The 12,938-nt window shown below is 50.2% G+C and overlaps 1 protein-coding gene across 3 annotated transcripts in view; it reads left to right on the top strand.

The window, feature by feature from the left end:
- The window catches only part of CCM2 (CCM2 scaffold protein), a 76,205-nt gene that overhangs the window by 56,405 nt on the left and 6,862 nt on the right, over positions 1 to 12,938 (top strand). For 2 of the 3 annotated variants that reach the window (XM_014607301.3, XM_014607302.3), the window contains exons 6-9: positions 1,295 to 1,430; positions 2,216 to 2,273; positions 3,741 to 3,879; positions 5,130 to 5,268. In XM_014607301.3, the coding sequence (XP_014462787.1) occupies positions 1,295 to 1,430; positions 2,216 to 2,273; positions 3,741 to 3,879; positions 5,130 to 5,268 (472 nt within the window). Of the gene's footprint in view, positions 1 to 1,294; positions 1,431 to 2,215; positions 2,274 to 3,740; positions 3,880 to 5,129; positions 5,269 to 6,186; positions 6,247 to 12,938 lie in introns of all 3 variants that reach the window. The other variant, XM_019482983.2, reaches the window with a different exon arrangement.

Below are 12,938 nucleotides of genomic sequence, written 5' to 3'. Positions count from 1 at the left end.
GTCTGTCTTGTTCTACTCCCAGAGGAGTGCTGGTGCCTTTCAGGGAGCTGCTACCTCCTGAGCATTGCAATCTGGGTTAAAATGATAGATACAGCAAGATATATAGATAGGTGGATAAAATAATGGATACGGCAAGTTCTAAACCCAGTGGACCGAGAAGGAGAATAGGATGGGGGTATAAATAGAGTCATGACATCATCTAGTCCCGCATGCCTTGTTCAGCTGTGCCCTGTGTTCCTGTCATTAGATTGCCTCTGATTAGCTCTGCAATGCTCAGCTGAGTGTGTCTGACACCATGCTGGGTGCTTGGGGTCTAACAGTCTCTGTTGTTCATCCTTTTCTCTGAAATGTGCAGGGGGGAAATCACGCAGTGCAGAAGCATCTAGGGCATTTTTACACATGCATGTGCCACAGCGCCAGGTGCTTTGAAAAGCGCCCAGCGCTGCAATGCATGCAGTTGTATAAATGGTGAAATGTGCACCAGTGCACAGAAAATGGTGGCGGTCCGCTTTTGAACTAGAATACACTGAAAGTGTTTTAATTCAAAAGCACACCACCACTCTTTTTCTCTGTGCTGACATGCATTTCACCACTTGTACAACCACAAGTGACGCAGCGCGGTGTGCGTTAGCGCACGTGTGGAGCAGACTCAATTAATCGAGTCTGCTGTGACTTGCTGGATCTGCAGTGTATTGCAGCGTGAAAAGGTGTGTGTATTAATGTCCCTAGTTTGGCAAACAAGGCAGTTACAGGGTTCCTTCCTTCTTTGGCCTTTCCCCTAATGGCAAGCACCAAGGTACTAGAGAAAATTAGCCTTTTTGGTCCTGGTAGTTGGCTCCTCCTGCAACAGAAGCAGCCTATATCCCTCCCTTTTGAAACAGTGGGGTTCTCTAAGAGTGATGCAATACTCTTATACATACAGGTAATAATACACCCGAGTTACGCACGGTGCATCCCTTTTGGGGGACGAGTAGAGGGTATAGACAGGTGAAACAGCTGCATTACTATGGTAGGATAATGGATTCAAGCAATGCAGCTGTTACAGCTGCTCGATTCTGTGGCAATACAGCTGTAGCGAAGCAACCCTGCTTCATTGATGGGGATTTAGCTCACTTGTGTGTCTGCAGGATCACAGGAACTGGGAGCGCCTGGCAGCTGTTATGCTCTGAGCAGCTGCTCCTCCTCCCTTTTAAAGAGGCTAAAGTGTATGTTTGTGTGTCCTGGGGGAGCGCCATCTCTTTGATAGTGCAGCGCAGCCGCCCCTGTCTGACCCCACCTGTTGCTCCCCGCTCAGGTAACCGCAGAGGAGCTCTGCTCACTGCTCAGCCAAGTCTTCCAGATTGTTTACACTGAGTCCACCATCGACTTCTTAGACAGAGCAATATTTGATGGGGCCTCGACACCCACGCGGCACATGTCCCTGCACAGCGGTACGTACAGCAGCGCTTCCCCTTGCTCTCTGGTCTTCTAACCCAGGCCCCAACCCCTTGTGTCACACTCCCCTGCTCCCCACAGCCATGTCATTTCCCGCTCACTCTTCAGCTTTTAGGATGGGAAAACTGGTTCCAAATAGCAGTCGTTTCCAGCAATCATAGGCCTGCCTGGCAACTTCTCACTGCTGGAGCTCCCAAAGGTATATTGCAAACTACAGCTAGGCGATGCATCTCAAAATGGCCCCAGCTTTGGGACACTGGTGGCTCTGACCAGAACCTCTGTCTCTAATGAGTTTTGGCCCAGTGGGGGTTGGAAGAGGCAGGGAGAGCAGAAGGGTCTGATAAAAACCCCTCCTAGTTTTCTGCTCTGTTTTCCATGTGAAGTTGAATGATCCAGAGCTGACTGCTGCTGGCAGATATAGTTTGGGATTGTCAATTCAGCCAGGGTGCTGCTGAAAGACCCTAGGAACCAGAAATGCTGTGGGTAGCACCTGTTTTTTCACACATGGTCTGTTGTCTTCCCCTTTTTGATCGACAGCAGCAGTGTAATAAAACAGCGCTGCATCCCTTTGTAGTTCATCTTCCCTACTGAACCTGTTCTGGATCCCGTTCTAGATCTCCAGATACTGTCTTAAATCAGCAGGGAATTCACATTTTTCCCTCGGTCTAGCATGCCTTTTCACCCTCTCATTAAAGACACTGGGGATGTTTGTGACCTGCAGGGTAGGAAGTCTATGGCATTTGGGGCTTTAAATCTCTTGACTGGAATCTCTTCCTTGCAGATGACTCTTCTACAAAAGTGGACATTAAAGAATCTTACGAAACAGAAGCAAGCACTTTGTAAGTTGATGGTGAACGGTGTATAAGATAGTTTGGCATATGTGACTTGTAGTTGATTTAGATAGACCTGATATTGGGTTCACAGCATAAAAGGATCTGTTAAAATCTACACACTAGCTGGTTTCAGCAATGACAGCTGAGATACTTTGACATCAGCTTTGCTGCCGATATGCAGCACCCCAGTGTCTGCCTGCTTGTGTTCTTTGTGAATTTACTGTCCTGCAATATTCCAGAGATGTCCATAACACACATCTCCCTTCTCTTGAACAGGAAGAGTTGAAAGGGGCTTGAAAGTTTTCAACATTTTGGCAATTCTTTTTTCCACTATGACGAGCCAGAATGTTGAAAAGCTTTTCACAGACTGAAAAACTGAAACGAAGAAGAATTGTGTCAGCACAAGGCTAACTCTGTGAACATTTCAGTACATTTTATTTCAATTTCAGTCATTTTTAGCCTTTTTACAAATACAAATGTTGTGCTAGAACAGGAGTTAGCTTTGGGCAGCTGCTGCCAAGCCAGGGTTGCTCATAGCAGGTGGCCAGGAGGCTGCAAGCTCTGCTGCAAACAGCCTGGGCTCTATGGCAGGCAGCATCTCCCCAGAGCCCAGGCCGGCTGTGGCAGGCAACCAGGTGGCTGCAAGCAGTTGTACTGGGGTCTGGAGCCCCCATGCGACTGCATGTGTGCCTTGGGGTGCACAGTGGGGAAGGGTCCTGGGGCAGTGCAACCTCAGCCCGTTCCCCATCATGTGCCCCAAGGCGCGTGCGCAGCTGCCACTGCCATGGAGGTGGTGCCGGGGCTTCGGACACCAGTGCAGCTGTTTGCAGCCTGCCCACCTCCTGTTGCGAGCATCCCGGGCTCCATGGCTGCCGGCAGCTGCGCAAGTGCCTCTGGGCCAACGGCGGGGAAGGGACCAGGGCAGTGCCACCCTGGCCACTCCCCCACCCTCTGCCTGGAGGTGCACATGCACTTGCCATCAGCAGCTAAGATTGGGCCCTTTGCAGCTCCCCCATCGTCTGCCCCTGGAACACCAGATCAAGGCGTGGGTTGAGGCTGGGGTCTTTTGGCACTGCAGTCAAAAAAGTTGCTGACCCCTAGGCTAGAATGAAATTTTGAAATCAGCATAATTTCAAATGAGAAAACTGCAATTTTCCATTGTGAAAATGTCCAAATGGGTCTTGGTGATGATTTTGAAGCCTTTTGTCTGAGTCCAGAAACCTGCTGAGGCAGCCCCTTTCCCATGAACAACCTCAGCTTTGACAAGCTGGGATTTTTCAATGAGAGCTGTGCTGTTGAAAAAATCCCAAACTGCTTGATTTTGGGGATCCACTCCACACCACAGCATGGGCTCAGTGAAAATGCGGTTCTAAGCTGTTGAGGCTCTCCGTTTCCCCTGCAGTTACCCCCAGGGTGAAGCCTGGCTTGCACTCAGTGTGCTAAAGGGGGCTCATGCATCTCTTTGCCTTTCAGTTCCTTTCCAGAGTCCTTGGATACAGGGGGCAACTCCCCCACTTCCTTCTCAACACAGCCGTCTCCACACGTTAAGACAGTTAGCGAAAGTGAGCTGAGCACCACGGCGACGGAGCTGCTACAGGACTACATGATGACGGTAGGAACATCCCGACAGGGGCAGAAGCACGGCTTCTGCTTATGGGGTGACATTTGCATCTCGTTAGGCTAGAGCCAGGCTGGCTCAGCACTCTTGGGAACATTTCCAAGCCCCAGGCATTGAATCTGAAAAGCTCTGGCAGTTATTCAACCATACAGGTCCACTCTGTTAAGGACCCCTCTGTTTCCTCTCATATCACATGAGTTTGCGGTCATGTAGAGATTAGATTCAGAGGCCATTGGGCTAATTTCCATTAGGAACCTAAGTAAGAGGTGAACATATGCTGGCCCAGGTGGTAAGTGGCTAGAGTACAGTCTTCTGTCTGCCTCCTTAGAGCAAAAGCTGTTTTCAATTAAAACCTTTGGAGATGAACTGCATTGGTTCTGGTGATGCGTGATGCTTCAGCAGTGAGGGCACTGGATTGGGAAGGCGCTATTAAGTTGTTGTCTGGAGAACAATTACAGAGCCAGCCCCTGGATTAACAGGGTTAATAGGAGTTGCCTTAATGGACTTTGTCAAGCTTATTAATTAGCAGCCTCCTTTGGGAGCATTAGGTACTTTTCACCTGCAAGCTATAGAGGAAAATACTCACTGCCTTTGCAGTTACCACCTCTGTACCAGGTGGTTAAAATGCCAACAGCAGCTTCTGCCTGGGGCTGCCCACACCTGGTTCCTTCTGAGAGCTCTTGCTCTGTCCTTGCAGTCATCTGTTCTCAGGTCAGGGCACTGCTCTGGGTTGTAGGTGGCCCATCCTTTCTGGGAAATGTGCAGAGTAGGACTCGTGGGGTGTTTGAGAGCTGTTTTATCAAACAGCTTGGGGAGGGCTGCCTGCTGGGTTGCAGAGAAGTCAAAGCCACGCCGATGATTCAGTGAAAGGACATGTGGGCATCTCAGGCCCCCACCCTGCTCTCTGGGCTTTATTTCCTGTCTCCCCTCAGGCAGCCCTGGATGCTTGCTAGTTTGAGCTTTCCACCCAGGTGAAACGTGTGTTCAACGGGCTTTTCAGTGGGTTTTGCATTTGCTAACCAGGATATGTTGCGAGGCACCACTCAGGTCCATAACATGCTTACAGACATACAGACAGAATACACAGGATCTGTCCCTAGCGTAAGTGAGAGGTTCAGTTCCCGTGGCCTGTTTGTAGAGCACCCTTTGATGTCTCTCCATTTGAATCGTCAGCCTCTCGCTAGCAGTGGCTGCTCCACTTCTGAAAGTGAGGTTGATCCATGACTTGTGCTTCTCTTCCTCAGCTAAGAACGAAGCTCTCGTCCCAAGAGATCCAGCAGTTTGCAATGCTTCTCCACGAGTATCGCAACGGGGCTTCGATCCATGAGTTCTGTATCAACCTGAGACAGCTCTATGGGGACAGCAGGAAATTCTTGTTACTAGGTGAGTCTCCACTGACCCGGACTAAGTGCAAGCTGATGATCAGTTAGGAAAGAGAAGAGGGAAGGCCTTGGAGTATGATCCTGAGCCCCTGGGCAGGGCTGGCTGCTCCTGGTAGAGCTGTTGAAACACAGGATTAGGTTTGAGTTGATGCAAAAAGGTAGGAGGGAGGTACCCAAAGAAACAGACACTCCTTTCCCCTCCTAGGATCAGGATATGTTGAAACGGTCACATAGAGCTTTGTAAACACTTTGTGCTTCCTGGTACTTCAATTGTCATCTTAACAACTACGAACTGTTCTCGCTGATCCAGAAAAGCTCTTCTTTCTCTTGTCTTTCCCATTGATCAGAACTGCAAAGTAAGGCTTGGTCTGTGCCTTATGTTTGGCTGGTATAGCTGTGTCAGCCTGCGTATGCATAGAGCACACTCTCTAGCTGCATAGCTCTGCTGGACAAGCAGCTGTGTGGATCCACTAGGCTGACAGGATGGGACTTCTGGCTGCAGAGGAGGTGATAGAACAAACCCGCTGGAAATATCTCTTCTGCCACCATGCGCTGTGTCTCCCTGAGGGGGCTCTGCCAGCAACACTATTGCAGCAGCAACCCCATAAGGCAGACAGGCCTTAAGAAGCCAGTAGACATCTAGTGATAACTCCAGCCACCACCCAGACCTTCACTGAAATGGTGGGGATCAAGCTTGGTTCTTTCAGGTCTCTAGCACAAGAGAAGTCTTACAAGGCCCATGATATACGTCTGAATGGTTCTGATGCCTTCTTGTAGAGGGAAATGTCCCTGGATATATATCTGCTCATTCTAGCTCACAGCAACACCATGCCTCTGGGATGGAGCCATAGAAATATTTCCATGAAATGTTTCTAAAACTCCCTTGAGAGTTTGTTTACCTCCAGACATTCCCTTGCAGACATGGCCCCACTGGTCCCTGGGAGGTGAAGCTGTGCAGTTTTCATCAGCTAAATGACAAGTAAGAAATAAGCCATTGCTTCAGTCTGAATATTTTAGGACTGTGCTGTTAATGAGAGACCTGTAAATCTGCATGCCTCTGTGGGAGCTGGTGGAAGGCTGCCACTTCGCAGCCTTTTGTGTTTAGGAGATGACTCTGTAACTGGACAGCAGCCTTTCAGATCATGAGGTGAGCCTCTAGGAACATAGGGCCAGGAGATAGCACCTGGGTCCAGGCCCTTGCAGTCACAGGCAGCCATGTCCAAAGGGGCCCTTGTCATGTTTGTGCAAGGCTCTCCTGTTAAGAGCTGCCTGGCTCTGGGATCATCCAGGGCTCTGCCTAAGAGCAACTGGAGACAGTGGCAGAGCAGAGAGTTGAGAGAGCAAGACTGCCTCAGGTTTGCCTAGGCAGTGAACCTGCTTTTTTATAAAATGGTATATAACTTGGTGTACAGACCAGGCAGGGTGAAGAGGAGCCCTTAATACAGGACACCAGACCAGGTGATCTATGAGTCTGTTCTGGCTTTAGAGCAGGGGCAGGCAATTGTATCGGACGGAGGGCCACTTACTGAGTTTTGGCAAGCCATCGAGGGCCGCATGACAGGTAGCCAGGGGCAGGTATACATTAATTTTCTAAATTTTTTAGGGGCCCCGTGGGCCAGATGAAATGGCCTGGTGGGCCGCATCCAGCCCGCAGGCTGCATCTTGCCCACCCCTGCTTTAGAGTCATTATGGGTAACCTTCCCCTGTCATTGAAACCTGTCTCAATTTGCAGATTGTAATAAGGGGTAGTGGTTGGTCTGCGGCTAACAGCTTTCTGGCCTGAGATGAGAGCAGTCAGTTCCGTGTATTACGAGACTATATCTCTAACCACATACAAAGGCACCTTGGGTTGGGACAAGCCCATTTTCAAATACATTATAAATCAGAATGAGTATTTGCAGGATTGCTTGGGAATAGGTCAGATCTGGGTGGGGGGTCATTTTGCAAGAAAAAATGTACACATCTAATTGAAGGATTTTGAATGCTGAAGGGGAGGGGTGCAGCTTTTGTCCTGTTGTTCAGATCTTTTTATTTTTCCAAGTTATTTTGTTACCTTTGTCCTAAAGATTGAGAAGTGAAGTCAGTTAAAACAATGAGTGCTTTTAGCTCTTACCTCTTAGTCAGTATTTTTGCAGTGTATTTGTATTTGACTTTGGGTGCTAGAGTATCCTTCTCTGCCACTTGCAGGCCATTCAGGTAACCTCACTGATGCCCTGAGTTTGGAAAGGAGACATCTGAGGGAAGGACGTGAGAAGGGTTTACAGAATACTAAATGGGAAAGAGAAGGTCGACAGGGAGTTATTATGTACGGTCCCTCACCGTACAAGAACAAGGGGTCACAACATGAAACTGCTAGGTAGTCATTTTAAAACAAACACAAGGAAGTTCTTTTTCACCCAGCGTATCATTAGGGACTCGTTGCCACCAGATGTGGGGGAAACCGAGAGTTTAGCCGATTCATGAAGGGACTGGACACATTCTTGGAGGAAAGGGGCATCAGTAGCTATTGAACATGGATGCAGGTGTCACAGTGGATATAGTCTTTCTGGACTTCAGGAAGGCCTTCGACATGGTCTCTCACCCCATTCTCAGTAAGAAACTAGGAGACAGTGGTGTTGATGCCTACACGGTCAGATAGGTTGCTAACTGTCTGGAGGGCTGCACAGAGGGTGGTGGTGGACGGGTCTTATTCGACCTGGAGGGATGTGGGCAGTTGGGTTCCCCAGGGCTCGGTCCTTGGGCCTGCACTATTCAACATCTTCATCAGTGACTTGGGCGAAGGGGTAGAAAGCACCCTGTTCAAGTTCGCAGATGACACTAAGATGTGGGGGGAAGTGGGTACGCTAGTAGGAAGGAACAGGCTGCAAGCGGATCTAGACAGGTTGCAGGGGTGGGCAGATGAGAACAGGATGGGGTTCAACACTGACAAGCGCAAGGTGCTGCACCTGGGGAGGAAGAACCAGCAGCACACCTACAGGTGGGGAACTCCCTTCTCGTCAGTGTTGAGACAGAAAAGGATTTTGGAATCATTACTGATGCCAAAATGAACATGGGCCGACAAAGTGGGGACACAGTCAGGAAGGCCAACCGCACCTTGTCGTGCATCCACAGGTGCATCTCGAGCAGGGCCAAGGAGGTGATCCTCCCCCTGTATGCGGCACTGGTCAGGCCACAGCTGGAGTACTGCATCCAGTTCTGGGCGCCGCACTTCAGGAGGGATGTGGCCAATATACAGAGGGTCCAGAGGAGGACCACTCGCATGGTCAGGGATCAGCAGGGCAGGCCCTACGAGGAGAGGCTGAGGGACCTGAACCTGTTCAGCCTCCACAAGAGAAGGCTGAGGGGGGATCTAGTGGCAGTCAACAGATTAGTCGAGGGGGACCAGCAGGCACTGGGAGAGTCCCTGTTCCCCCGAGCAATGCCGGGAGTTACAAGAAACAACGGACGCAAGCTAGTGGAGGGTAATTTCAGGCTAGACATTAGGAGACGCTGTTTCACAGTCAGGGCAGCTAGGACCTGGAACCAGCTTCCAAGCAAAGTGGTGCTGGCTCCTACCCTGGGGGGTCTTTAAAAAAAGGCTGGACGAACATCTGGCTGGGGTCGTTTGACCCCAGTACTCTTTCCTGCCATGGCAGGGGGTCGGACTAGATGATCTCCTCAGGTCCCTTCCAACCCGACCAGCTATGAAACATGGGAGTGAGGGGTTCAGCTTCTGAATCGGAACTTCCCAGACCTTCAAGGCCAGAGGTTGCAAGTGGAAAAACCCTTGGGCAGACCCAGGTCATTCTACCTTCAAGCATCTACTCTGCCATGGTGTGACACAGGAGACTGGGCCAGACGGGTATAGGGTCTGCCCCAGTACACGGCAGTTCTGATGTTCTTACGTACTAAAACCTGCTTACCTTTACTATCCAAATAGCCCAGTGGGATGGCAGTGTCCTAAACCTTCAATGGGACAAACGGGGGAAGTTGGGAAGAACATCTCAGCCACAGAAGAACAGACAGACGTCTGTCACCAGCTCTGGTTATGTCCAGCAATCATTTAAGGACTAACTCTTTCCCGTTCGCCATTCCCATCCTCGTGGCACCCCTTACCCCAGGGCTGAGCTCTCCCTAGTTTTGCCTTCCTGGGTGCGTGTGAGGAGTCTGTTATATCAGTGATGGGCCATGCTGGAGATCAGAGCCCGCTACCTAGAGAATAGGTGCAGCCTGGGAAGCCTCAGTTCTTGTCTGCAGCCTTCTGAGCATGCCTTGACCTGCACCAGGGAACAAGGAGTTCATTCTCCACAAGCCACTTCCACCTTTTAACTTTTCTGAAACTTGTCTGGAAAGAAGAGCACAAGCCAGGGCCTATGGTGATACGGCTGATGCAGTCACCAGAAAGGGGAGAGCTGGCCCGGGACTGATGCACTTCATGCCGTCCCTGAACAGCTGGTGGGTGGTAGTGAGGTAGCAGCTACTGATCTGGGTTAGATTCCACTTGGCAAACGGCTCTCGTTCGGGCAACATTTCTTGGAGGCCTGCTGTTGCTCTGCTGCAAACACCAGCATCGATTCCATCAGCAGGAATCCAGATCACTAACAGTGTTACAAATACGTACTGCCAATTAAAATAGGGTGATGGTTGTGGGGAGGACTGATGGGCAGCTGTGTTATACTCCAGTTCTGCGAATATATTATAAATAGGTAATAAAAATGCCCAGAGAGTTCACAGTACCAAAGCTTGTCCATGGATTGCATACCTAGATTTTCACGGAAACCAGCTTGAAGGTTGAAGAGGGAGCGTTGCACCCCGAGGGAGGTGACTGAGCATCCGTGGGACTGAAATGAGTGAGGGCCGTGGGACCAAGTGCTGTGCAGACAGTTCAGGAGCCTGTCTCCCAGCTGGGGACAGGGTGAGCTTGCAGCGATGGAGTCCAGCAGGCCTGCTGCAGCTCCCATTGACTTCACAGGGAGTGCATCCAGCCGTTCGCTTGGCACTAGAAGGCAGGCTCTTATCTCTCAGGCTAAATAGACTTAGTGTAAACGAATGCTTAAATGGACCCTAAGAGTCTAATCCCTGCCCCTCATTACAAGGAAGAATAAATTGCTTAAGTGCCTTACAGAATAATTCCCCATCAGGCCAGCAGCAGCCAGCCTGCCTCTTGGAAGAGCCACAGTGTCTCGGCACTGTCCGGAAAGCAGCATTTGCAAAGCAGGTTCGTTTTAATCTCGCCTAAAGCAAGGCACTCCAAGAAACATAAGGCAGCCTCCTTGCATCTCTGCCTGCTACATATGCTCGTGACTTGGAACGTCTCTCATTAACTTCTTTTTTAAAGTCCTGTCTATTGGTAGCTAGAGGTTCCCGCGAGCTGGGATGGTGCTGTCTGTAGCCCTGCTCTTAGCCAGCAGCGGACATTCCCGGAGACGGTGCTGCGTGCATTCCTCCCAGGTGCTTTCATCTGGAGGCTGATGCTGTTATGGCATTATGATCAATAAACCTGCACAGCATGTCTTAATGAAGAAGTAACGGGCACCAGAAACCTTGTTTGATCTCTGCCCTTTCAGTGAATTATCCATAGTGACAAATTTTCCTCTGGCCTTCTTGGCTTCCTAGCGTGACCCATGGCTGCCAGAGGGCCCCTGTGCTATTCCCCAAATGCAGCACGACAGGCAGCAGCAAGGGAACAGCAACCTTTCCAGACTCAAGGCTTGTCTTGTTGGAATAAAGCCTGCCAGCTCTTAGCTTTCACTGCTCGCTTGACTGTGGAAAAAGAGAGAGCAGGTCTTCTGCAAAAAACTCGGGAAAATCCAAGCAGGGCAGAATATTTTGGATACCCTGCGTTCCTGGATGAAACCTCTGGGTTTATCTTGTGAATCATGCATAGGCTTTTGCTCACCTAACAAGGCTCGTATTGTGTAGCAACCCTTAAAAGGCTCTCATGGCACCCCAGTGGTTGAGAATCACTGCTTTAGAGTGTGGGTGAAAGGGAAGTAGCCTACACGCTGCCTGATGCAAAACTACCTGAAAATCAGATGGCTCTGCTGAACTCTGCTCTGCCAAAGGGGCAGGGGAGAAGAGGAAGTTTCCCACAACTTGGTTATATAGAGCTGCACAAGTAAGACACCTGTTAAAGACACCGGGCGATTCAGATAGAGGTAACCAGCATTATGGGTAGGTAGTATCATATGTATAAGGGGTAAGTTCACGCTTACAGATCCAGTTTTATCCACAGAGGAGCAGCTGGGTGTGTTATCACAAAAGGGCATCTTAGCTAAAACCCTTCCGTCTCCTTCACTGGATCTGCCCGTACGAGGGAGAGAAAGAAAGAGCCTATTGTGAGAAGCTGGCATATGATGTTTCTTCTCCACCCTCACCTCCATAGATTCATAGAAGTTAGGGGCTGGAAGGGACCTCATGAGATCGTCAGGTTGTACCCAGAGGATTGAGGCAGGCTGATCAGAGCAGGCTAAGATGTCAAATGGCTTTGCTCAGAACAGCTTCCCGAAGGACGAGCAGGCACGAGGCTAGCTTGCCTGTCGTCGGCTGTCGTTTCGAGTGTGACTGGCAGGTCTGTACAGATCCCTTTGCTGCCTCCCTGTTTTCTGTGGAACATCCCCAGATCCCCCTCCAAAGCCCAGGGAGACGTGTCATCGCTTGCGGGGACCACCGGTATCATTGAGAATAATAGATGTACCTTCAAGCAGGCTCTTTGCAAGGAGATAAAGAACCTAGAAGCTGGTCCTGGCTGAAGACGCTGCTCTGGGAATTGTCTTAAAATTAATTCGGTGCCGATCCATACAGTGTTGCAGCCTCCTTGAGGTTTTAGGTAGATTTGGCTGGTATCTCTTGGTGTATCAGCTTTTTTGAACACCGTCTTGGTTCCCACGTGTCTCAGGTTCTTTGTGCGTGGGCACAGTGGCGCTCTTAGCGTGGAATCGTAGGCAAGTTGGGCTGGAAGGGACCTCCTGGGGTCAACCCAGCCTCCTGCTCAAGGTAGGAGCATCCCTGACTAAACCATCCCAGCCAAGTGTCCGTCCAACCTGCTCTTGATCTACAGGACTAGACTGCCACGAATGCAGGAGTAGACAACTACTATGGGGGAGGCTGAGCACCAACTATGATGGATACTTGCTTAGAAACATCTTGGATCAGAAGCAGGTTGGAGCTATCCTACAATGAGTCTAGAGCACGACTGGCTGCAAATGCCGTCATTATTCTCATCCTCCCCTTCTCCGCCTTAGGTGTCCATGTATACTGGTGCTTCTCAACTGGAGTGTCGTGGCGCCCTGGGGTGCCTTGAGATCTTTTCAAGGGTGCCACAGGATATCACACCACATTAGCACTTTGAGGTGTGCAAACGTGATGCACTAGATACACCCAGGCTTCAAATAGGACTCCGACGTGCTGAAACCATTCTGTCGCGGGCTTGCTGAGGTCTTTGCAACAGAATTGCTCTAGTATTTTTCTTTAGTCATAAAACAAGTGAAAGCCGAGAGCTGGCGTTTTTCTGAAGGGGACCTCGGGTCCTAAAAGGTTGAGAGCCTCTGATCTACGTTGTCGGCAGCTCTGGGCAGGGCCCCGCAGTTCCTGCGGGTCCATGGCATCGTCCGGCGGGGCTAGCCAGGGCAAAGCTGATGCACGGGCAGTGCACAGCTCAAGTAACGAGGGCTATGCATTTTGTGGCTGGCA

This window comes from Alligator mississippiensis, chromosome 5, assembly GCF_030867095.1.
Source record: "Alligator mississippiensis isolate rAllMis1 chromosome 5, rAllMis1, whole genome shotgun sequence".
NCBI lineage: Eukaryota > Metazoa > Chordata > Crocodylia > Alligatoridae > Alligator > Alligator mississippiensis.
The sequence above is the reverse complement of the archived record's forward strand: the minus strand, read 5'-3'. Positions and strand labels throughout refer to the sequence as shown.